At 39.3% G+C, this 26837-nt stretch overlaps 4 protein-coding genes across 5 annotated transcripts; 2 read left to right on the forward strand and 2 right to left on the reverse strand.

The window, feature by feature from the left end:
• Positions 1-2085: 2085 nt before the first annotated feature.
• On the reverse strand, positions 2086-3635 carry LOC122533715 (WAS/WASL-interacting protein family member 1-like). The gene is made up of 2 exons (XM_043663699.1): positions 3509-3635; positions 2086-2939 (listed from the first exon to the last, which is right to left on the reverse strand). Exons 1-2 carry the CDS (start codon positions 3521-3523, stop codon positions 2187-2189), a joined length of 768 nt encoding a protein of 255 aa, XP_043519634.1. The 5' UTR covers positions 3524-3635; the 3' UTR covers positions 2086-2186.
• A 5103-nt stretch (positions 3636-8738) lies between these two features.
• LOC122533714 (tetra-peptide repeat homeobox protein 1-like) lies at positions 8739-10084 on the forward strand. The gene is made up of 2 exons (XM_043663697.1): positions 8739-8813; positions 9149-10084. The coding sequence occupies exons 1-2, from the start codon at positions 8790-8792 to the stop codon at positions 9794-9796; spliced, it is 672 nt and encodes a 223-aa protein (XP_043519632.1). The 5' UTR covers positions 8739-8789; the 3' UTR covers positions 9797-10084.
• A 5457-nt stretch (positions 10085-15541) lies between these two features.
• On the reverse strand, positions 15542-18486 carry LOC122533708 (uncharacterized protein MAL13P1.304). Of its 2 annotated transcripts, XM_043663689.1 has the most exons (4): positions 18194-18486; positions 17910-18083; positions 17700-17832; positions 15542-17632 (listed from the first exon to the last, which is right to left on the reverse strand). In XM_043663689.1, the coding sequence occupies exons 1-4, from the start codon at positions 18227-18229 to the stop codon at positions 15915-15917; spliced, it is 2061 nt and encodes a 686-aa protein (XP_043519624.1). In that variant the 5' UTR covers positions 18230-18486; the 3' UTR covers positions 15542-15914. The 2 variants fall into 2 exon arrangements, with proteins under 2 accessions (XP_043519624.1, XP_043519625.1); XM_043663690.1 differs by lacking the exons at positions 17700-17832; positions 18194-18486 and having other exon boundaries at positions 17910-18009.
• Positions 18487-18593: 107 nt separating this feature from the next.
• LOC122533709 (protein phosphatase 1H) lies at positions 18594-21333 on the forward strand. Its single transcript, XM_043663691.1, has 6 exons — positions 18594-19220; positions 19284-19541; positions 19656-19873; positions 19959-20229; positions 20310-20569; positions 20652-21333. The coding sequence occupies exons 1-6, from the start codon at positions 19035-19037 to the stop codon at positions 20905-20907; spliced, it is 1449 nt and encodes a 482-aa protein (XP_043519626.1). The 5' UTR covers positions 18594-19034; the 3' UTR covers positions 20908-21333.
• Positions 21334-26837: the final 5504 nt, after the last annotated feature.

Consider the following 26837-nt stretch of genomic DNA (forward strand, 5'->3'; position numbering starts at 1 on the left):
TCTTGTAACGAAACGTCATTGCGAGATCAAAAGGATTTCGAGTTTTATGGGATTAGACGAAACGGAGCATGAGACGGCGCGTACTTGGACGCGAAACACATCTCGGCCAGGAATCTTGTACAGCTTTTGCCGAAGTGAGATTACAGCATTCGCTTCTCCGTTTATTTGTACCGTACGCGGCGGCGAGGAAAATTGTCGGCTGGTTGCACAAGCTCCGATCGAATCGACGACAGAAAGAGAGACTTTACGATTTCTCTCCGTTCGAAACGATCGCAATTAGGCGTGAAACATCGACGATCAACCTTCCTCCGTTAACTCGAAAAAAAATTCCTATTGAACTGTTACGCACGCAGGCAAATCCGCCTGGTGGAGAGGCGGAAAAAGAAATAACGAAATCCGATGTTAATGCCGAATCCGAGCGACCCGATTTGTAGAAACGTTTGCACGACGGATCGATCCATATAAATGGGGGACTTTCACCTTGCGATACGTTCGACACGGACAACGAAAAATGACAAAACAACAACGATGTTTTTGCGCCGATGGCGACCATTTCGGTGTGTGTTTGCATGTTTTGGGAAATTGTTTCCACGAATATTGACCTACGTGCGAAAAAGAAGCTGGAAGAGAAAGGGCAGAATGAGAAAGACACGCGGCGTGAATATTTATATAGATTGCTCGGCAAACGCTAGAAATGAAAATACTCGTCAACATCGTTAAGACTCTGTCTATAGAACAACACGTAGAGACACGGACGCAGAAGAAAAATTGTCTGACCTTTACCTTGCTTCCGTTGCGCGCAGCCCGCGACTTGGCCCCTCGTTCACGTCGGACCACAATTTCTCTGTTCAGATAACACAGCGGCGTTTAGTTATCCATGAATCGAGAAATCGGTGCTTCACGCGTAAGACGCAAAAGAGAGAGAGAGAGAGAGGGCGCGAACTCTAACGAACCGTGAAAGCAAATCGCGCTGTTTAAAGCACTGGATGTTCGTAGCGGCGGCGACGTCGCTAAAATGACGAGACATCGCGACGCCCGCTACGCGATTGCGTGTTTCGTCTGCAGCAAAAACGTTTCTCGAACTTTTCCTTTATCTGGTCTGAAAATATGATGCCTCAGACGTAGGTGAGAAATAAGAGCAGCGTTGGTCGGACGGGAATACGCAGACGCCGAAAGGAACTCGATCTCTCGACACGACGAAACGTTTCCCACGCGATTTTTCTCTATCGCGTTCGATTAAATCGACGTTGACATTGTTGCATATTTTGTTCTCTTTTAGAGAGTTAATGAGAATCGTAATATGTTCCTGATTAATAAAACAGTCTTCACGTACCTGGCATCAATTAGTAGTTGACGATTCTACAATAACCAGCGAAGCGTAAAACAACGTTCGTTCCCTGCAACGTAATACATTTGATTAGTTTCGTTAATGAATGATCTATCTGTACGTGACTTAAATTTGAAAAATTTTGCTCAGATTCAATGTAAACAATATAAAGCGGACGATATAAAATATCTGTTGAAATGTCTGTTTCAGAGAATCGTAATAATGCACGGCAAATTAATTGTGAGATCGCAGTGTCGCTTTTCCAAAATTGACAGCGAACGCTCGTCGTAGGACAAGTCAAGAATTAATTAAATGCTCAACGAGCTAAATGCTCGTTGTCATGAAGTGTATGGGAAATCGAACGGAAATAGAGCGGAATTCGAATAAAATTTCAATCATTCTGTGCCATGAAGCGACGATACCTAACGAATACAAACGACCCAGAGGAAGGTAAGAATTATAATTTAATTTATAATGTGCATACCATCTCGATTTTCCACGGAAACGCGCATTAATATGAAAATAACAAACGAATATTGCTCGATGCTCCTCCGGCAATAACGCACGCAGGGAAATAATATTTAAAAGTCCTTATCGAAGTGGAACAACGTGTTTTCCGATTTAGTTGATTCAACTTATTGAAGAGCAAACAAGCACAGTTCGACGACGTTCAAGATACACTTTTGACAATCTACTCGATGCTCGAGAGATTCGAAACTAATCGTCGCAACTAACCAGTGTGACAAGTACAAACAACGTTTAATAATTTAATATTTATTTTCCATAAAAAAATATAATCGTTATATACAAATATACGAGTGTGGATGAAAATCTGCAACGATGAGGTTCATCCTTATCTCTAATGATGTAAACCGAAGGACAATTCGTGTCCTCCAAAGCTGTGTCCTCCAAAACCGTGTCCTCCAAATCCACCTCCAAAGCCGCCGCCGCCGCCGCCGCCTCCGCCGTGACCACTGCTAACCAGAACGGGGTACGATTCCTTAACGACGACGGGAACCTTGACTGGATAAGGAATCTCCTTTTCGACCGGGAATGGAACCTTTACGGGCACGCTAAACGGGACAGGTACCTTGACAGGCACTTTGACGGGCACGTGGTACGGCGCTGGGACCGGTTTCTCCACTGGCACTGGTACTGGTTTTTCTACTGGGACTGGATAAGGTTTCGGTATGTGCACCGGGACTGGCCGCTCCACCGGAATCTTAACCGGAACCGGGTACGGTACAGGTACGCTTTTCTCCACTGTATACGGTTGCGGTACGCGAACCTGATTCTCTCGGTGGATCGTGATACCAGTTATACGACCTCCGTCACCACCGCCTCCTCCGCCTCCTCCGCCGAGGCCTCCACCAAATCCTCCTCCAAGGCCTCCGCCAAAGCTCAAACCTCCGTGCCCTCCCAGGTCTCCACCGAGACTTAAACCTTCGTGTCCGAAACTGTCTAGGCCACCGCCACCACCTCCGAGACTCAGCTCCAGTCCTCGTTTGCTCTTTTCTTTTGTCGTCTCGGCGGCCGGTTTTGTCGTCTCGGCGCTCGATTTCTTAGCGTCGCCGGCTAGAGCTGTCGCCACCAGGGCGAGTAATACAAGCTTCTGAAGAAACGTAGAAACGTAGTTACTGTACAAACGGCTGTGTTTCAAGACGGAATGGTGTATCGTGTGAGGTATCTGTGCGTTTCCCTGCGTCGAATGTGATTCGCGTTGTGCAAGGAGAAGATAACGTCATTACGGGAGAAAGTGCGAAGTGAAAGCAATATTACACGACAGGCTCTAGCGATAAAACGTAAGCTATCGATAAACGTAACAACCGGTATTATCATAGTACCGGTACTATCAGCAAAGACTCTTCTGACTGACTGGCTGCTGACTTTAACATCCTACTCGCGAGTAAGTCAAGAAGCAGAGTCGAAGAGACGCGCAGTAAAAAAAAAAAAAAGAAGAAAGAAAGAACAATGGAAAAATAAAAGCTTCTTTCGACACACAGTCCTGTCTGTTTGGAAACCGTTGCCAGACGATGCAACCGTTCATCGTCAAATGCAAACTTTCTCCGTTTCTCACCCTTACATAATCCCTGTAATATCTGTTCCGTAAACGACTATGATATGTATCGATCTATGATATGTATCGTGTATGAATAGTAGTGGGGAACCGCGCGAGCTCACCTGCGGAGTGCTCATGGTGTCGTTCGAAGGTGCACACTGAAGCTACATCGCGCCAATCACTGGCATATATACCGGCACTTTCGCCGTGGCAACTGGCCCACTCCCCGGAAAATCCTACTCGTCCGCCGACATTAAAGTGGACCGATTGTGCTACCACGCCGTGCACAGGCAAAGGCGTTCGTTCGGCGTTAAGCCGTTTTCCCACGGGCTACCGACCAGCCGGTTGATTACTACCGGATCCCCAGATCCGCCGCATGCGTAACATAGCCCCCTGCACGTTCGAACTGTTTCGAGTCGCTCTCTTGCCCGTTCACTCGCCGAGGAGGAACAGGCAATTTAGCGTGCAATGATCGCGGCGACCACTCGAAACGTCTTCGGCGTTTCTTTTTCTTTCACCTTCGGAAGAAGCCGATCGCGCGATCGTTATTCGCCTCTCGTGCCTCGTAAAAATCATTCCGGACGTAATTCCGACCGAATCTCCCTGACCTCTTACGCAATCCCATTCCCCGTTCTCGACGCACGGCGATACGTTATATCGGATCTCTCCGACCGAAACGGAAGAACTAAGTATGATCGACGATCTTCTCGAAAGGGCATTCCTCTCGCTTTTTTTTCCCCCTTTCTCGGTCTTCGCATTGTCCGCATTTTGGCCAGGTGTTCGATACCGCCCGACACAAAAAAGCGGTTACGTCACGCGATCACCATTTCTTGCGGCCCGATAAAGCGAATTTAATCGCAATAAATTGCTTTTTTTATTGCGCCGAACGATTAATCGACAGACGTGATTAAACGTTTAACGAGATTTCCTAAACTTACAAAAGCATCCGCTTGGGCCACTTTTGTACAATGAATAAGAACGTCTATGTAATCGAAAACGGTGATAAATGGAACGTAACGTCACAGAACTTGGAACGCGATTATAATCGACGTGTAAACGTAAAGAAGATATAATTAAATTGGTTTAATATCGTCCGATAATTAGTTACACGTCTTTCATCGGGGCATCTCAACGCGTAAAAAATGATTCTCGCGATGAAGAAATGTTTTTTGGTAACATGCGCGTAACACCAGTGAAAATCGTCAGGTTGTTATCCTTCAGAAGGGAACTAACGTGCTGTTGCGCACGCTTCGAGACATCGAGCTGAACGGTAATTAATCACGGCACGCCGCTGGTTTTTCGTCGATTTTCATCGACGAGGCAAACGAATAAAGAAAACAGAAAAATTGCAAACGCACACGGCGACGAAACTCACAAAGTACCCGTCTCGAAACTTTCTCCTCTTGTCTCGGACACGCGCGCGTTATGTACTTAATTGACTGATTCCCGGCATCATGCTCGAAGCCTGGTTAATTAAAAAAGATAGATACACGGTACGCGAAGGAAGTTGTTAGGCGTCACGGTTAGCAACACCGTTGTCACCATCGTCAGCTCCGATCTTTCGCGTTCAGCTTTTCTAATGCCGCTCGTTGTCCTTTATCCGTTACTTCCGTTTGATTCAAGAGACAAGAAGCAAAAATGAGTCAGTGTGTCGGATGCATTTCACTTCGAGCAACAGGTAATTCAATTTTACAAAAAAAAAAAGAAAAAGAAAGAATCATTAGACTGCAATTTTGCGTTTCGTTACGTGCGATACGGTGACAATCCTTTCCTATCGCGCACATATCTCAGCAATCGACGAGCGTATTAGCGAACCGATCGATAGACCGGATGAAAAGAGGGGAAAAAAAAACGTCTTCCGTCGATGCTGGCATCCCTGGCAGCGGCAATTAATAACGAAGCTACCGAGAGCACGCTGGTATTTCGCTCGGCTGACAGAAACTTTTTACGAGGTCCAGTTTTATAATCATTTTATAGATACTTTGACATTATACGGGGAGTCTCACTTCTGACACGCCAGCCAATATTTTAATCCGGTTTGCGAAATTAATGCGAGACGATTTAACCAGGAACTATTTTCGTTACAAGCATAGAGAAAAACTCTGCGCTCCGAGATGAAGCTTTAACGTTAACTCTTATATTGGCAGAAAGCAGAAATGTATCCGTCTCTCTCGAGATATTTATCGTCACTCCTTTCCTAGCGGAAGAGAGCGAGAAATCATCGAGTTAAATTCGATACCGTCTCTACCGCAAATTTACCATCTTGAAGACTAAAGGTCTCGAAATCTTGTTCGTTAATGTTCACGGAAACTATGTTGATAAGCCCGTTGGAATAAAGACTGAAGACAAATTGAATAAAGAAAGGAGGCAAGGCGGTGAAAGGTGAAAGGGAAACTGGCAGGGAAGAGACGACGGAAGAAACAGCTTTTAGCATCTCTTTAGCGAAGGCACAGCTCTAGAGCGCGAATTATGTTTGCCTCGGGTGGAGGAGGCGAGGTCACGAAAAGGACGAAAAAGGGAAAGGGCGTAACTAGAAAACGGCTTGATAAACACCTTGAGCGAGAACATCCATCCATATATTCATGAGAGCGGTCTGGCCGACTCGACTCGAAAGCCTTTCCGATTATTGCATAAGGTTACGTTTGCGGGGCCGGTGAAGCAGAAATGCAGACTTCGCGAAAATTCCGCTCCTACCGTCTGCCTCTGCACGCTCGTCGACCACAGGGATTTACTTCGTACTCTTTAGGCTGCATTTCCGTAACCGTCGTGCACGAATACAAAGTTCGATTCCTTCGAATGTGGTTCCAAAATCACGTCCGACAGTGACGAGACTCAAGGTTGGATGGAATCGCGGTACGATTAAACTGAAACGAGACGGAACACGGTTCACTATAACGAACTGTAACGTTGAGATATCCTCGCTTCCGCAAGAAAAAGGACCAAAGGCGCCGATAAAAGCACTCGAGGCGTATCAATAACCGGAAGTACGCGGACGTTTATGTAATTTCTGCATGGCAAATAGCCGCGAATTACTAGAAAGCAAGAACTCTCGACAGAGAAAAATCATACGCAAGTATAATAGGAACCCACATGTAATAGGATCTCGAGTATTTTACTTAATGCAAAGTTCCGTGTACGTAATAAAGTTGCGCGGAATAAAGGGAAAAAATCTTGATCGAGCAGGCTTAATTAAATTTCGCAACGATTTCTTAACGTTGCGCGTACATACGTATTATTTTTACGAACATTCGCGAGAAGGTAAATCAAACTGATCGATCGATAATTCATCTACAACGATTGCACAAACAATATTGATTTAGTAAGAAGAAACTTGGGAGAAACTACATAATTGCGTATTCCTCGGCGTAAAACGAACGTATGTATGCACGCTGGTTAAAAGCGAAGAAGCGGAGGCATATCGTAGATGATATTTCACGGATCCTGGCACCTTTCACGCGTTTTAATTATTAGGGGATAAATGCGGCGTAACGGCAGCGGGAAAAGTAATTACACACCGGCGTGGAAATGACAATTGATGGCAGGAAAACTGGCCAGTTCGTGACCCAGTGTCATTAGCTACGAAATCACCGAACGAAACTGCAACATCGAACAAACGGATCTGCATCGCGTTCGTTTGCGCAATTACCAGATCAGCGACGTTTCGTCCAATTAAAGTACGTCGTTTACGTCACTCGGCGCTCGTCTTTGTATTTCTCCTCGCCGCGATCAATTCGTCGCGATATCGAAATACGACGATGCACCGTAAATTTCGTGCAAACTTCATATCCACCGATCGTGCTTTCACGTTCGCGACGACGTAGGCACGCCATCGAACTCCTATCGACGAACTTCGTTCTCGTATGGAAATCACTTTCTAGTCTGAGGAGATTGCGACCGCGGCAAATCACTATAAATTCATCGAAAACAATTTAATCCGGGTTGAAGGTGAGACAGAAAATATCAACAAACATCTTCCTCTCGCTTTTCGTTCGGGGCCGATCGAACGAACCCAATCGAAACCCGACGGTACGACGGCCCGTCGAAACGCATCATGCCAACCCCGGCATAGGAGTCAAATCAATATTTTCAGATTCAAATATGGAGATTCAAATTCAGATATATGGAAATTTATTCCCGCCGATAAGCCTGATAAACCATGGATACGCGGGGATATTCTAATGCTCTCCAACGGGCGAGATCGAGGTACAAAGTCATTCCGAAATTAACTGCGCCCGTGGGAGCTCCGGGTGATAACCAAAAATCGTTGCAGCCGGCAAGCTCCGGAGCATACCGCGAACGAACCACGAATAACGATAGTTCCGTTCGATCGTGCCGTTCGATATATCGGACAGATCCGTTGCGACGACGATTCGTTTCCCTTCAAGAATACAGATCGGTTTTATTATTACGATCTTTTGTTCGAGATCAACGACCGTCCGTCCGCTGCTTCGTTCTCAAATAGTTAGCATTACCTCGTACCGAGGAAATCATTAAAATACACTAACTGAATTTAATACGAGAACCTGGCCAAGAAGAAACGTTTCATTTCGAACCCAAAAAGTTCCAAGCGGAATGTAGGTTAAACTTGCACACGCTCGTTCAGGCAGAGAGTTTCCGTAGTAAGAGAAGTTCCTTCGTTTTCGGAAGGGACGGGGGGAAAAAGGTGCGAAGATACGAGGGGATGTAACTCGAGCGGCTCCAAGAAGTCCTAATAATTCGCTTCTCGCTTTAATTAAGCTCTTAATATTAATGAAATGTGAGTATAGAGATGTAGGAGCGTATTGTGAGAAGTAATCGGATTAAAAAGAGACACCGGAGTTGAATCCGTATTAGTTGGCCCGGTTCTCTCTGGCGGTTCATCCTGTAATTGAAAACTCGCCGGCTCGGGCACGAGTAACGAGAAAGTTCGAAGTTCTACAAGCCGATCGTTCTACAATTCTGACGAATGTAATCGGAATCGGAATTCGATCGATTACAACATGTTCGATTCTTTTTATCATCTCTCCGAAGATTCGACGAGCCTCCGATTGTTTTAGGGTAGAATTTCTAGAAAAGGCTCGCCGTGGTAATGGCACCGAGCCGAAATTAAGAATCGAACGAGACGAAAATGTCTCAAAGAATTCCCCGAATTGTTGAGCGTTGAAGAAGCTTTGAAAGCTCGAGCAGCACTGAAGAAGAAATTGAACGAAACGCGAAACGACTTGCTAAACGGTGGCCGACAAAAGCCAATGGAGGAAAGCGTCGCGTCGTCCATGCCGTCGTTCTCTTCCTTTCCTTCTCTTAGCTTCCTACTCCGCAACAATTTCATCGGCACGCTCGAGTTGCCCGCCGGACTGGCGGTTGCGTCCCCTATAAAAGCGAGGGTAGACCATCGACGAACCAGTGTGCTCACTGTCGACCAACATGAACAGCACAGAGAAGCTGAAAGTGAGTAGCTCCAGTAAGACAGCCACTTGAATTCCCGTCTCTCGAGCCACGCAAACGGAACTGACGTAACCGGTGAAAATTCGAGCGTGTTGCCGTTCTTGATGCAATCGATCGAGTCATTCGGGACGTACTTAACACGAATCGATTGACTTTTTCCCTGAGAGGCTTAAACAGTACTTGTCGTACGAGTGGATGTCATATCGTAAATTTATTGCTCGTACTAACGTTTATCTCTAACTCTATTGTAAATCCTTCTCGAGGAACGAACAGAAAATCTGAGAAAGCCCACTCAAACGATGTTACAAATTATATAATTGATCATTTATTCTCTTCAGATCTTAGTTTTCTGCGGCTTGGTACTGTCGGCCGTGGCCGAGGAAGCCAAAAAGATCACGCAGGAGTCGAGCGCACAGCCGAAGAAAGAAGAGAAGACGAAGCGTGGCTTGGAGCTTAGCTTGGGCGATCATGGCTTCGGAGGAGGTTTCGGCGGTGGTTTCGGAGGCGGCTTCGAACTTAGTTCCGGCGGCAGCGAACACATATCCACGGATCACATCAAGGCAGTCACGGTCACAAAGACTGTCCATATTCCCGAGCCTTATCCAGTCGAGGTGACAAAACACGTCCCTGTTCCCGTCAGTGTACCAGTCAAAGTACCGGTCGACAAGCCATTTCCTGTCCACGTGCCTCAACCCTACCCAGTCACAGTCGAAAAGCCTGTGCCCTATCCGGTCGAGAAGCCAATACCTTATCCGGTAAAGGTGCCCGTCAAGGTGCCGGTAAAGGTGCCTGTGCCGGTCAAGGTACCTGTCAAGGTACCGGTCACTGTACCAAAACCAGTGCCCTACCCTGTCAAGGTGCCGGTGGTCGTGAAGGAGCCTGTCTTTGTGAAGGAACACGAACACGGAGGTGGATTCGGCGGAGGATTCGGTGGTGGATTGTCACTGGGAGGTGGACACGATTTCGGCGGTTACGGGCACTTCTGAAGCAAAGGCTCGAACTCCGTAGAGTGTCGAAGTCTTTGATCTTCAACGTGCGTCTTGTCCATCAATTGCCGCATGACAATGTAACTGCCAATTTCGCGAACTCGGCCTTCCGAGCTCGCGAGACGCTTGCTGGTCGAAACGCGACCGTCGATCGACGAACAAGCGTGCCGTTCGTAGTAGACGTCAGTCGAATGTACCAATATTGTATTCACCGTGATGCTGAACCTCAAATTGTATTGTATAATATGTTTTTTATGAACGAATAAAATGATATTTTTTTATACATAACACAGGCGATTACGTAACCTTCGGAAACTGGACGGTAGGATTGCTCACGAAGGAAAAGAATCGCGTTAACGGTCACGCGATTGGGAAGAATCGCGACGGGACTTTCACCGATGAATGTTACGTTACGAGGAACACTTGTTCTACCGTAAGCGACATGTCGGTAAGAAAAAGATCCGCATGGTTTATATTGCCGCCGACAGAACCGCGCGAATTGATAGCCGAGGAAACGAAAACGAAATGAACGTCAAAACATGTAAAAACCGCTGCGTTTGACGACGTTTGCGTTCGCCGTTCTCTTTGAGCAATCTCTCCCTTTCCTTTCCCCTTTATTCCACGGAAATCTTGCTTAACAATGATATACGATAAGCTACTGCTTGACTTCATAAATTTTCTACGAAACTTTCCAAAAACTTAATAATATTTGCATTGGGAGGGCGGCTTTCGCCATCATCCGAACAAATTAAAATCATAATTCTTGTTAACAACCAATCGGGTAACCCTTTCTTCACCTAGCCTAATTTCATTTCCGTGTGCAACGTTCGCTCTACCTCTGTACACGGCCGCTAATCTGATAGCAACTAGAAAATGAAAGTGACCCCGGTTGTCCGAACGAACGGATTTTAAAATCTGGAAAAAGCGGCGGACGTCAAGAGCGCAACTCCGGAGTATGTTACGTGTACGCGCGGCACGAAATTGCAAAAGCGTATCGCGTATGTCGCGACCTGCGGTTTGCTTGGTTCAGCGAATTCGTTGCCGCCGAACCGAGGATACATGCTTACGACAAATTCATTCCATTGGCGAGTGTCCTCTGCGAATATCCGTTCTATCGGGCTTGCCCAACGATCAAGGGAAACTGCATCGATGCGGCGCAATCGCGTCGTTTCACGCGGTCATCTATCGATCGCTAAATTATATCGGAGTAGCCTGTTTTATATCGCGAACCGAAGAAATTATCACCGATTTGGCGTGTGAAGCAAACAAGCGGCTGTGAATTGGATAATTTCGTCTAATCGATGGCATGAATAGCAGCGAACGAAATATCGGATTAAATGTTGCAACAGAATCTGAATTAAACGGTATCTGACTCGTTTAATTGCACGAACACATTTCGACAGTGAAATTGAATTTCCGATGAAACGATAAAAGCGAAAAAGAAAATGCCATTGCGGATGATGTGTGTGTGTGTGTGTGTGTATATATTCCCAAAATAGGCAGTTTATAAAGCGCGATGAAACGAGACTTCGTTACTGCATAATATTTACCGGGTCTTTAAGATACAATAGCCATTAGTTAAGTTTATCTCCTAGTTGCCAGGCGAGTTTTAAAAGCGTGCTTACCGATGCTTTCGTACGTAATAAGGCACGCAGACTGTTGGTTAGCAAATCCCGTTATTTAACGTGCTGCAAGCGAGGTAATCATATTTAATGATCTAGGAAGTTCACGTAAGAGGGAAAAAGAGAGAGAGAGAGAGAGGGAGAGAGATTTCTTCGATCAATTGACAAGTGTATATGGATGTGTAAAGAGGGACGATGCAGATATGACGTTCCTTCCACCAATACACTGATCCACTAGCATGTCGATTGCATACCGCGGGTTACGTTTCCGTCAATTGTGACGTAAACGTTTCTTTGCTCGAGCGAATTATCTCTCACGATCTGTCAGTCTCAGTTATTTCGCTTTTAAATCGTAGTAAAAATTGTAACATGTGATAGAATGTTACTATGTTTTACAGAGTTATCGTTAACAATAATTATATACAATACTTCCAATATATTTTATACAATCTCTTAATCATTCGTACTTTTTATGATCGTGAAATTAAATATTTTAAACAACACTTAATTCGAAAGTATATCTCAAACGAGGTGGAGAACAGATCGATGAACTCTCGAACTTCCCGTTGCATTACTCTGAACGATAAATATAAATCCGTCAAAAGTTCGTTGCTCCATCGTTTACCACGTTTCGAATTTCACATCGAGTCTCTTTCTCTCCCTCTAATGGCTATGTTAGAAAACTTCCAATTATTTACATTCGCACGGCAAGAAATTTCTATGCTTCCTCGTTCTCCAGAAATTGGCGCGAAATCGTCGAACACCAGGCGTTACCGAAGAATCAAAACGTGCTGCAGCTCGACGTAGACGTGTCTACCGATGTTACACAACACGATCTAGAACGACGTGTCTTATTTTTCCCCTGTTCTTTCCTTTTCATTTTACAATGTAAGAATCGTGACTTGGCGCTGGCATCAATCTTTATTGTGTCTCTTCTGTCTGGGAGACACGGAAGGAACAAATAAGGAGGTCCATTCACGTTCGCGTCACTTTTTATTCCGATATACCTATGTATACGTGGAAATCTGCGGATTGCATCAGGAGCTTCATACCGTACGCACCGATTGCAACGTAACGTTTATCGTACGATCTCCGCGTGTTATTATTTCCGCCATTTGCATGATTTTACGAGCTTCGTGCGCTTCTTTTTACACCTGATCCGATTTAAAGTTTAATTTACATTAGACAAACCAGGTAAAGAAATTTTTATGCATACAGTGCAAGAACAGTTAACGATGAAGACGTTTTGCATTTATGAAGTACACGTTAACTTAACTGACTTCTTTTTCTGCATCACTTTCCAATAACGAACCTTCCCTTTTTCTAAAATTTGTTTCAATTTAATATTCATTTAGCCACGATCCGAAAATTTAAAAAAAATTTAAATGTCAGCGAACGAACAAAAATGCCACGCGAATTCGAAAAAAATTCGAAAGTGAATATATAATTGAAAAAAAAAGAAAATATATAGACGTCAAAAAATAGCAAAGCCATGTGTATTTTTTGGCCTCAGCTAGAAAAACTCCAAGACTATTATTATTGTTTTTGTTGCCAAACGATCGTATCGTTGCACGATATAATAATAAACCACGAACAAATTGCTACCACGTATGAAGAAATATTTGGACCTTTTATTTCGTACTCTGACTTTTCTTTTTTCGCGAATGACGAAATATCTCTTATTCGCCGCACAACGCATGCATTTCTGATACTCCCCTTCACTTTCTATGTACAAAACCTACTATACTGTGTCAATAAAATCGAGCAAATGGAATATGCATATCTCTATAGGAAAATGGAAATTTATAATACATCCGTATCGTCGGAAGTATAATACTCTTGAGAAAGATTTCGTTTCAAGTGAGTGAAACAATTGTGAGACGGAAATCTCCGAATTTTCTAAAAAAAAAAAAAAAAAAAACCGATGCAGATAGATAAAAGCTATTGCCCGTTCTTCTTAAATTTGAAAAATTTCTAGCACTCCAAGATGATATACAACGCGAAGGGAGTATGGAATCCTTCGCTCTGTACGATCCGTCACGTTCGTCGATAGACTAGCTTGTTTGCTTGAGAAATGATTGTCAACATTACGCTAATATTGGTTCTGTCAACACGTACACGCCTCGAGTTTGAGTTTTATTCGTTCGCACCCTCTTCCTCCTATGGCATCGCGAAAAAGAAAGAAACGTAAATTAATCGAGGTAAAATAGAGTGAAAGATTCACAAGGTTGAAATATCGCGAAATTGACAGCCTTGGGGGATATATTTAACCAGTTACATCAACGAAGAACTTTTCCTCCAATTTACAGCACAATTCTAACGAGGAACGGAGTCGTAAGTAAAATAAGACCGTAACTTCATCGCAATTACTAGACCGTAATTTCACAGGGGTGCGACAAATTACTTCCACCACCTACGCCATGTTTCTCCTTGATAAAACTTTATCGAATTCCCGAGGGAAAAGGGGAGCCACGTGGAAAATAACATAGAATCGTCACGCCGGTTTTGATCGACATCATTGAAAATGAAAGTGAGAAGGGTCTATGTCTGTTACGATTATTGAACAATTTTTCTCCTACTTTCCGCCATTTGCGTACGCTATCTTGGAGTCTTCTAATTAACGTCAAATTATCTTTAATCACTGCGTTTAATTGTTACATCAACTGTCTCGGCGATATTCTACTGCATTTAACTCTCTCATTGTTATAATGCTAGAGCGAGTCAAGGAGTATAAACGGAGACACGTAAATAGCATTCCGCTGTGAAGACAAACGCGTGTAATTATATAACCTTGTTATTGCCACATTATGCGTACCCGATCTGAGAAATCTCTGTGAAGAGCTGTAGCAGCGACAGAATCTGAATTGATCGCCGTATTAACCAGAGCGCGTCATACCGCAGAATTGTAAACGTAACTTTCATCGAAAGTGGACTACACAGAAATTGTCCCTGTGTTGCGCAATGCGGCGCAGGATCATACTCATTTAAATTCCACTGGAACCTTTGTCAACAATCTGTCTCGCATGATGCAGAGTACCATTGGCTTTTCTACTCTATCGTCTCTCCCTTCTGTATCTCTTATTTGCATCGTCGTGGAGAAACTTTCCAAGTTCTACGGCACCACCCACCGGAACCACCCACCGCGATCGAAAGTTCGTTGTGCCAAGAACGTTCTTCGCGGTTCTGAAAAATCTTTCCGGCCGGTGTGTGTGTGTGTGTGTGTGAACAGTGTAGTAATACTTCCGCCACAGCGTTCGTATACGCGGCTACAAAGTCAATGAGATTACGCGGGCACCAATCCATGCATTTCCTAGGTCGTACGAGACCGCTTATGCGTTACAAGTGCACAACTGTTGACCGAACGTTCGATTTTTACTTCTGCGCCGTTCGCATTTCCTTCGAATCGTAATAGATATGTTTCCTATCTTTTTCTTTCCTTCCTTTCTTAAAAAGATAGCCGATTTCATAAAAATAAACGAATGGCTTTCGATGAAAGTAGAATCACGTTTTGCGTGTTGAACAGACGATTCCGCAAAATTAAAAAAAACAGTTCATAAATTTATATTCTAAGTGTTTTTATCTAGTCTGCAAATAAAGGAAATTATAAAAAACCAGGAACTCTTCCGCATACAAACGAACGGTAAAAAAAAGTCGAGAATGAAAGTAGAGAAGCCAGTGATTAGAATGTAGAATACTTTAGAAGGTAAATTAATAACAAAATATATAAATACATATGTAGTATATTATCTTCAAGTAATATATGATTGTCTTACAAAAAAAGACAGATTAGATATAAATCATATGATTTTAAATCTCTATGTTGTAATTTATGAAACTAAATCATAAATTATAGGAATACTATAATACTAAATATGTACGGATTTAGAAAAAACATTGTGTTAAATGGCGCCAATGCTATTTAATTTCTATTACATAATTTGATAGGATATATACTTCATTATATCTTCAGTTTCATTTTAAGATCACTATTTACAAAGCAACATAGTAAATGAAAAATACCTGATATAACAGAAAATATCATATGTAAAAATTGTTTTCAACATTGTCGCTATCAATCAATTACTTAGTTTTAGCATAATCGAAACATCACATTATTATATAATTCAGTTTATAACCGAACTTTGTTAAAGAATGCAATTTTTCATCCCTACAATGGAATTCCGTTCACAGGTACTTATTACATTGTATAAATACTTTCGTAAAAACTAACCCATATATCTCTCTATAATTCTGTTTAATCTAGTTCTACATAAGTTTAACAACAAATGAAAATCATAATCAATTTTCTTTTACTGTATCATTATTTCTTTATGTTCTATAATTACAGAAAAAAAGTATAACTTATTTGAACTCGAAAGGATTGAAATGTTGTATAAAAATTATTTTATGTCGGACTGTTGGAAGACAGTACTCGTGAAATATATTTATCATTGCTTAAGTATAAATATAATTAATATGACTCTATTACATAAAAGTTAACCGGAATTCATAATGTTACTCGCGTTAACTACATTCTCTTTTTTCGTAGCAGATGTATCATTAATATTTGCGTTGTCATTTAAAGTAGATTCTTTGTCGATCATTTGGCTTTTAGAATATACAGAATTAAATATATTAGGTGTATGATTGTTTTCAATTAACTTATTCGCATCTACATGTGTATTGGCAGATACTACGTTATCTTTTATCAAGCTACAACTATTGCTACTAAAGTTGGTAGCGGCAGTGTGCTTTAAAGCCAAATATTCATCGACCGAACCCATTGGATGTTTTTCGATAATTTTATTGTTAGTTGCTTCTACTACAGGTGGTGACGAAGGAAGATTTTTATTCGGAGATGTATTAAGCTTGGAAAGTCTTTGACGTTCTCTTAATCGTTTACGAATTTCCGACTGAATCTTCGATTCTTTTATTACATTTTGTACATCGTCCGTTTGATAATAACGACTCGCCCAAGTTTCAGTTCCATTTGACTTTTGTGCCGAATTTGATTCCGTTTGTGATTTACATTCTTTACTTTCCGCAGTTTTATTATTTTTATCATTCTCGCTATTTTCTATATCATCCATATCGTCGCAATAATCATCTAAATCAATTATTTCATCCAAGTCAATGGATTTTTCTTCGTCTAAACCTACTTTATCTGAAATATTTAATGCTTCGATTGACTCTTGTTCAGTTGATAATGAATTATTATTTATCATTTTTGATGTAACATTATTTTCGTGCTCTTTTTCCTCTAATTTCGTATCCAAACAATCGTCACTTTTTGTACCCTTAATATTTTGAGCACTACCTGATTTTATATCGTGTGTATCGACTTCGGAAGTTACATTTTTCGATTGTTCTTTTACATGCGACTTTTTCTTTGTTTTTCGTTTTTTACTGTTAGATTTTGATTGATTATCCTGATAAGGTACATTATTACTATGATTACGTTTAAAAGCTTCAGTTTTATGTGCACTATCTATTTCTTTACGTGTTTCTATCGAGCTTTTGGTTGATTTATTTTCCTTTAAATTTTCTACGCTACTTACACTACGAACAGTATTTATATCGCTATTCTCAATATGATTAATATTGTCTTTGACTTCTATAACTCGTTCGTTCTGTAATTTTTTATTTACACGCACACCACTATGAGGTTCTCCTTCACTATCACTCGACAGTAGCTCAATAGTTGGAGTTGGTTGAACGACTAATACTACATCCTCATCTTCAGCAGTACTGTTCTGCTGAGCACTAATAATTCTTTCCAACTGTCTTCTACAATTTTCTTTTTCTTTTATTTCATCTTGTTCAGTCTTAGCTACAACATTTTCATTTGAGATATCATTACTTGTCGCAGATTTTAAAGTATTTGGTATTATATCTTCCTCTTTTCTTATTAAAGCTCTTATTGCTCTTGCACGCATTTCTAACTCTAATAAGTCCAATAAACTATCACCTTCCTTTTCTTTACTTTTATCTGTATCATTCTCCTTTTTCACTTGTATGTTTTTACAAGCAGTATCAGAAACTTTCTTAGAAATGGATTTACTATCATTCTTTTTATTAAGTTGAGATTTTCCTTTTTGCTTGATCCTTTCTTTCTTTATTTTTCCTTTAAGTACTTTTGAACCTTCTTCCTTTTTAGACATATCATCATCAGTAAACCATTCCTCTGTATCTGAGATAATTTCCAAAGAGGGTCCTATTGTCACGAAAATAATTTATATACGACATATAGTAAAACCTAACGTATTTCACTGAAAACATACCTGAATCATCTGATTCACTTGTATCTGATGATTCTAACATAGGTTTTCCATTTAAAATACATAATATACGGCTCTTTGACATGCCACTTAATTCATTAGCACACCACTTTTCTAATTGTACAAGATCCATTTTCTACAAGAAATAATTGTGTAAACTATATATACATAAGTAAAATATAACCTATTTGACGCATCCTAAACTAGGCATACCTTTAAAGTCTGAGGTAACATCATTTGTATCTTTTCAGCTTTAACAGATTTAAAAAGTTGACGAGCCAATTCCCTACGATCTGACAAATATTCCTTAATTGGTTTTAAGTCCCTAGCATCTACTTCTTCATCAGATGATAGTGAAGAAGAGGTACCTGATGAACTACTACCTTCCTAAAATTTTACATTATATTTGTAATAAATTATATTAATGTCTATTCACAAGAACTAACAAACAACACTGAAATAACAAGGGCAAAGTATAGAGAAGAGAAGTCAATTACCTCACTACTGTATGCACTTTTCTTTCCTTTTGACATATTGGATATACAAAGTATATTCAATAACTCGTATAAATGACACTCAATTGTAACGAATTCTTATTATGTGTTACAAACATTGCCTGCATTCTACATTTTTGAAGCACATATTTAGGAATATAAACATGAAGTAAAGAAAATATAGACGTATTATCTTATGAGATTTCGTGACCCATGTTCTTCGGGAAGAACTATGCAAGAAATCAAATTCCTATGACGGACGTCGTAATTCTAACCTCAATCAGAAATGAGTCGTTTGTATCCCAATCTATACTACATTGGATTAAAAGTATGGTTAGAGATCTCGGAAATCCTACCACAGACTATGAAAATGTATTCGATGTGAAATCTATGTTGCGAGTTGTTTACGGTAAAACAGCTACCTGCTACTCGTGTCAGAAAATAACCTATTTTATTGTTGACAATTATTTGTCAACAAGATGATAGGAACTAAACGAAATACAGATTTATGAATAGTTGGAAGCATATAAAATTATTTTATTTTTAAACATAGTACTGCTGGGTTTATAAGAATATTATTTCTTGTGCGGAATTAATTTTGTGACAAGTAATTGACAGATGACACATAACCCAGTCAGTAATTAAAATTTGTACTTCCTACTTGCTAATGCTGTACATAAATGTGAATTTATGTTTTTTGATAAAGACTAAAACAATTAATTATTATCACTAAAAGTGATATCTATCTCAAGATATGTGTTATGATAAAGTTTATTGAATTTATTTTATATTATATTTCTAATTTCTGTATTCACGAATAATAATAACAAAAAAAGAAAAAAAGATGCTGAACAGAGTTAAATCAGTATTGATGAATGCGATGGGTGGGAGTGAACTTGGCCTACAATACCCTACTGATTCTGATAATGAAACAGTAACAGATTATCTTAATTCAAACATTACTGCAGAAGTCGAAAATAAACCGTATAGTAGACCTAGTTTTCTAGGATTAACTACAGAAGAAACTCAAGTGAGTATCTGAAAGATTATAAATACTATAAGTAATGGAGCTTTAACATTTTGTAATCAATAGGTAAGTGCTGATCATAGGGTAAGACCAATTATAGTTCCAAGAGATTTAAGTCGGTTACCATGGTGTGCTGGTTATGCGGAATGTATAAATGCTGGAAAAAGTACATGGAATGAAGATCAAACTTCTGCAACCAGAGGAGATCTTAAATTATCAGATGTTAATGTTACATTGCCTTATGTCATATTTTCTATGTTTGATGGACACGCTGGTTATCAAGTGGCTTTAACAGCAAGATTACACTTACATAGGATAATCTTGGTAAAATAGAAATTTGTCCAACATTCCAACACAAAATTTTTTTTTCAATTATGCTTTTATTATGTATATCCTAGTTCTAAATTTTATGTTTTCAAATATATATTGTTTTTCTAGGGAAGATTAATGGCAATACCTGGCAATATGTTGCTAAATGAAGATGAAGATGAGCTTATAAAAGGAAGAGATTTAGTAATTGGTGCTATTGAATTAGCATATAGACAAATGGATCAAATGGTAGAAACACAAGCTCAAGGAGGGGGAGGTGGTTGTACAGCAATTACCATTCTATTCCTCAATGGTAGATTATATGCTGCAGGTGCTGGTGATTCAAGGTAAAAATATGAACAGTTAAATTTCTGATGTAGGTAATGAAAGTTGAAACAATTAATATCGAATGTATATTTGTATAATATACAGAGCTGTATTAGTTTTGGGAGAGAGTCAGCGTGCATTAACAAGAGATCATACTCCTGATTCAGAATCAAATCGTGTCAGAGCATTAGGATTTTTAAGAAGTACTGAGTTATTGAAAGGTCATTTTACACCACTAGAATTTAGAAAACGACCTTTGCAAAAAGAATTAGGGTCTTTGGTTTTGTATAGAGAACCTTACATGACTGGTTGGGCATATAAAGTATTAACACTGTCCGATTTAAAGCTACCTCTCATCTCTGGACATGGCAAAAGGGTAAATATTCTCAATATCAGAAAAAGATTGTGATATAGTTAAAAAAAGAAAAAAAAAATTGACATATTTTTCTTATACAGAGTCGCGTAATGGGTACTATAGGAGTAACACGTGGTTTTGGAGATCATGGCTTAAAAGCAGCTAGTACAGGAGTACATATAAAACCATTCCTATCATCGCAACCCGAAGTGCAATCTATAAATTTAGATAGTTGTAATCTCACAGAACGTGATTGCATTATTGTAGCCACAGATGGACTTTGGGATGTTGTGTCAGATAAAGCAGCAGCGAATATACTTAGAAAGACACTAGCTCCTGATAATCCATCATTAGAATACAGGTATTATTTCTTTTCTCTTTTTCTTTCTCTTTTATCGAAATTAAAGAATTTATCCTAAAGTAAAAGTTATAAAATTTTACAGACTGACAATGGGCGCTCAAGAATTGGTACAAGCAGCACGCGGTAGATTAGTTGGACGAGCGTGGGTTGGTAAATCAGAAAATCTTGAAGAAACGGATGAAAAATTTTCACCTATGGCATCGGTTGATGATATCAGTGTCTTAGTGGTACCATTATATCCTTACTTGTGCGAACATAAACAGTGGTTGAAAACAACACAACAAGAAAGAAGATATTCCATGGATTCGTTACACATATCAGTTAATAATTCTGTATAATAAATGATCAGAGCTGTAGGTATTGATTACTTTGTGTTTCAGTAAGAATGTTGCAGTTGAGATCAAGTGTATATTCACAGACTAGTATCATGATTAATCACCAAAATACCGTTGCTTTTACATTGCTTTTAACAGATATATATATATATATATATATATATATATATATATATATATATATATATATATATATATATTGAATTTTTAAACTACTAAACATTTCTCTCTTTTTTTTTTTTGAAAGTGATAATTTATTGTATACTGCCACGTTTTAAAAGTGTAATTTAAAAAATGCCATGATTATTTAACAGAACATTCCAAATGTAGAGTGTTGAATATAATGTAAGTAACTTAATTTTAAATAGCATACAGCATACAAAGTAGAAATAAAGTCTATAATTTTTAAATTGTATGCATCTATTGTAAGGAAAATGAAGTAGACAAAATTTGTACGAAGATAATCTTATCATAAGCATATTTTCCTCTGAGTGATTTTACTTATCCGTTTTATATTTATTTTCATTGTCATTTTAAGTGATTAAATTGAAATATGTATAAATTGTAGAATTAAGTGATTGATCCTAATATGATAAAGAAAATAAAACAAATTCAGATATATTTTATCTCACCTTTGTATAACCTGTATTAATTCTGATGTAATCAATGTAATTTAGTAATTAAATAAACGTTACATTGCATTTATTTAAATGAGTTTGAAATTATCTTAAATTGTTAGTTTTCTTTAATTTCATGAGCGTACTTTATTTCTACTTTAAACTATATTTGAAATGTGTGTGATTGATTCAACACTGTGGTTTGTTATTCAATAAAATAAAGAAAATTGCAAATGAAATTGACTTACATTGCGATTTCCATTCCGACGAACGATCATCGATACTTATTTCAGTATTCCACACTTATTTCACTATACACTTAGAGTATTGTACTATTCAGTCATTATGCACTATATTGTTTACAAGATTATTCGATCACATAAGCTATTTGAGACACTTTTTAATACAAATTTATGTTAAACAAAGCCCGACTTTTTTCCTCGCGAACGCGACGCGTTTAACATGAATCACGTGACCTGAATTTTTCAAACTTCCCAACGAATTATCTACTACGCATGCGCACCATATTTAAATTAGACATACAGTGTTCTTCATATTCATGTATTAATAGCTTAAAAATTTTAATATTTCATAATAAATCACTTATGAATTTTTATATTTTAAAATATATTAAATATGTGGATTACATGTATAGAAAATATAAAAATAAAATAAAGTAAAAATATACACACAGAAATATATAATTCAAAAAATATATTACCCAATTATCGACATGTAATTTTACGTTGATATAATTTAAAAAATTAAAAAAATATTTGTTAAATTTACAAAATACAATATTTAATATAGTATAATATTTTTGTAGGCTTTCATAAATGTTTAATATATTATATAAATGTTGAATTAAATGTAAAATTAAATAAAATAAAATTCAATTAAAAATTAATGTTGATTTCGAATGCAAAACAATTATAATTTAAATGAACGTTATATTTTTTCGCACAATTGCAGTATGTATGGATAAACTAGAAGTATGGACATCTGTAGTCGAGGAAAAGCTCGCACGTAAACCCTTTAGGCACTTAAAGGGGAAAGTGCATTTTCACGTCGTTGGGATAGCACAGTGTTCCAAACAGTCAACTTTCATAAATTTAATTATGATGCATAATCAAAATAGAAAGCAGCATTCTGCTTTTATCGAATAAAATTGTCAATTATTTAAGATTACTACAAACGCTGTCTCCATGGAACATCTTCTACAATTTACGTGAAAGCTTATTAATCTTAATATCCTGTTATTCCAGTCATAATTTTAAAGATTATCGAATACGATTTTGTCTAACGTGTGAATCGCATCTTCCTAACGGCTGACTCCACGGAAAGATAACGTCTGGAAAATTTCTACGAAATGATCGGCAATAAAGGTGCAGATGAATTTTAATGCGTCATCAATGTCGTTCTAGACTAAGAGCGACAGCATAAAAGGGCAGAAAGATAAAAAGCGTCGTGAATCACCGTAGGAAAGTGCTCTCTGCTCTACGCGGAAATACGCGGGCTGCCTGTGAAAACTAAAGCTACTCTGACAGTTCCCCGTTGACCCTAGCGTCGTTCGGTTTTAAAAAGTTACTGCGGCTTCACTTGACAGTTTTCCGAACGCTTCTTTGCCACAAACCATCAAAATTTCCATCTCTTTCCATCTTTCTAAAAATATAATTTCAACGTAATTTAATTAATGATTTATATAGTTAAAAGCTATATTATATTCCACGTAATACATCACTTTATTTTCTTAAAATATCATTTAGAAAATATATCGAGGGGAAGAGACTGAAAAAACTCTCTGATTCGTTAGAAATATATTCTATCACTTATAAATCTTATATTAGACGAAATATAAAATAAACTCAGCTCCTAGTTTATCGAAGAAAAATTGATGGCGTTTTACAATTTCGCGGACATAATTCATGTCCATTTTTGGATCGAAAAACCGGTATGCGTTACTTTTTTAGCAAACGTCAGAACACAGATATGTTTTTCTCGCTGGCGAGTTATGACAGGCTATCTGTCACGGTCATCATCGATGGTAACTTCAAGGATACCAAGGGACGTAATGTTTCTCCCGGGTAAGGGTGGCGAAAGAAAGGATAAAAGAAAGAAAGAGCGAAAGAAACGGTAACTTACGGTATATCGGAATGGCCGCAAGTTAGGGGTCTCGTACAGCCTCGATACATCATCGTTAGAGAACTTTGGACGGCTTCCTGGTTACACCATTGATGGCTTCCTTCGATAGGACATGATGTATCTGCCTTTCATTGCTGCAACGTGGAACTAGAAGCCGGTTGTAATTTAAAAGTGAAAACACGAAATAAAAGATGGCATATTGTTAAACGATCGTGTTCGTATATCAGTCGCATATGAATCATATCGTCTTGTGACACACTGTTTCCAAATCGAGTTGATGAATAAATTTTAGAGATGCCTAGCTAAGATAACACGTCCTGATCGAAAAAGTGATAATGTTCTCTTTGATCGAGAGACTAATTTAATTTATGTACTAGTCTCATGAGTATGGAGTTTAAACAAAGACATTTATACATCGAAAAGTATAATACAACGATAGCCGCTTGTTCAGTAATTTGTCTCGCACATTTCTCAGGACTCAAAGTCAACTTCGCCTCGTTAGTTTCTCAGGTGACTCGTGCCTGTAGTCAACTCTCTTAGCGTCTCCGAACCTAATGTCCCTTGGCTGGAAACTAACGCCTAGTTGCCGAACGTGATGCAACGGATAATGCGACAAGTTTGCCGTCAAGGGATTATGTGACCAGTTCTCTGTTTGAGTCTGTTAGTACCTTCACGGTATCCATATTTCAGCGACGTGGCGCGTTATTCATCTTTTATGTTTAGTTGAGAAAGTTTAAGCTTGTGACTAAGCGTAGTTTATTTAAAAAAATATCAACCACGTAATGATATAAGAGAGATATATATTTTTATGAAATATAACTCCGATTTTATCTCATGTAATCGCTTTTTTACATGCCGAATTGTCTGCAAACGAACCCGAAAAGTACGAGTGGTTTTTCGACTACCAGAAACAGTCGAGGTTTTAAGATAATGACAATAGAAAAAATACGAAGAAAGTATAGAACTTGATCGACTAGCGTAAAACAGCGTAAAAGACGAACGAGGAAGAAGAAAAGTAAAAAAACGAGCATCCGTTCGCCAATCTTTCCTTTCTTCCTTCCTGTCTCGCTTGGTTCATAAATTTTTTGTAACCATTAACTATTTTTCCCCTTTGGAGATAATGGTCCGTTATAACGTCTGCAGATTATAGTACGAACGAGGATTTTCTAAAAAATTTGTATCCCCAGGAATTGGAAAGGTAGAACGATTACCCGCATGTCGACCCACATGCATACACCTATACCAATCGGAAACAGACAGATTGAACTAAATTAAGTTTTTTTCCGCGACACATTCGCCTCTTACACGATGCCGCGGAAATGGGCTTCCATCGTCTCTTTGAAAACTATTCTCATGTTCTGTCATAAACCAAGTGGAAAGGAATGTTCGCGACAAGCGAACAAATTAGTGCGACGATGAAATTCCTGTGAAATACCGAAAGAAAGAACTATGATTTCATGCATGCAAGATGTTTGTTCATGCAACTTGATGGATCGCTTTTTAACTGAGAAAATAATTCACAGTTTGTCTCTCGCGCTACGTGGGGCGAATTTTTATAGCACGAAATGAAATGTTTGAAATCTTTCCTTCTCGTTTCTTTGCCTTGTTACATCGTAAGTTACGTGATATATACTTTGCAGTCATTAAACGGTTATAGAATTATGTTTTATTCTCTGATAATCCGTTGTTAATAAAATATATTCTAAAAAGTCGTAACTTTCCATAGGGTAACGCATTTTTTATGAAGAAGGAAGGATCCATCGTACACGAGCGTGCTTTCTGAGGGGTGGCGTCGCGCCGGTTCGCGCGGAAACGACGGAAACGGTTATCCAATATCAAATTAGCGTACGTCAGGACAAGTTCTTCCATGGCATATGCTCCGTGCTTGGCACGCCAATAACTCCATTTACGCTGACATAACTTCTAATCGTATAATCTGCCGGACAGTCTGCCTGAAGCCAGCGATGCCTGTTATTTACCGATCGAAGAATTAGGAAGAATTATATACCGACATCGGCCGCTTAGCTACGAGCGATCCAAATCTAATTTCTCTTAACATTGAATGATTCGAATTGGATAATTCGTTGAACTCCGTGTTTCTAGCGGAATGTTCCTTCGTTCGATTAATTTCTACTCGCGGAGGTAGATAAACATTTCTTGGATTACGAAACGTTTCAAGATAAGGTTAAATGATTCATAGAAAAGTTTCTTCGAGGTAAAAGCTTCTTTATCGAATAACAGATTATAATGTGTAACGTACTCGAACGTGATCAACGTCGAAAGCGAAAATAATCAGTCGAATGTCAATCGATTTTCCGACGAATCGTCGTTTCACGAGATGCAATAACATTTCTGTAGATTGTTCGCATGACTAAGTCGAGGCTCCGTTGCCGAGTAGCAAATGGATAGGTGTTACCTAAGCTAGTTACGGATCCTTCGATAAACACAGACGGACAAACGTTTCCTAATTGTGCTGGCAATTGTTTACGCTACCTCGCAGCACCTTCCGGTCTTCCTGCGTTCATGGCTATTCCGTGTTTGTCTCTCCGCTTCTTGCTCGTCTCTGTCATGTCTTCCGGAAGAGTGGACGACGAAAATTTCGTAGGAGGATCAACGACGGCGGATCTTAATTAAGTCGTTGGCGTCTAGCTTCCCTCGCAGAAGAAATCTTTTTCTTTTATTATTCACGTGTTTTTTCTTCGAAAGAAAAGAAAGAACGAAAAAGTTCTGTTTGCCGTCTTAATTCACTATCGTCGAGAGCGATGTACGAACGAATCTTTCGTTACGCGCCTTTCAGCTAATTTTTAAAATACTCAATTTGAAAATCTTGAAAAAATTTTCAAGACAGTTCGACAATTGAAAGGCAACGATATTCGGTCTGTTTTTCGTTTTCCTGATTCTTCTCTTATCCACTTATCAATTTTGCCAACGTTCAAGTATCGTCGTCGCAACGATACATCGATCTACTGCGATTTTACTACTGGCTGTCTATTTTAATGATGCCTAAAAGTGGCGATGCATAAATGCAATGTTCGGGACGACTGGCACGATGAACGAGCGACGGGTAAGTCGCAACAGATCGAGGCCGGCGCTTCTCCAGGAAAAAAAAATATCGGTCGTTTAACACCCCTTGCCGGCTGTGCCCCCATGAGGCCGATACCAGACGAATTATTG

This window comes from Frieseomelitta varia, unplaced genomic scaffold (genome assembly GCF_011392965.1).
Source record: "Frieseomelitta varia isolate USP_RPSP 00005682 unplaced genomic scaffold, Fvar_1.2 scaffold_546, whole genome shotgun sequence".
In the NCBI taxonomy this organism is placed as follows: Eukaryota; Metazoa; Arthropoda; class Insecta; order Hymenoptera; family Apidae; genus Frieseomelitta; species Frieseomelitta varia.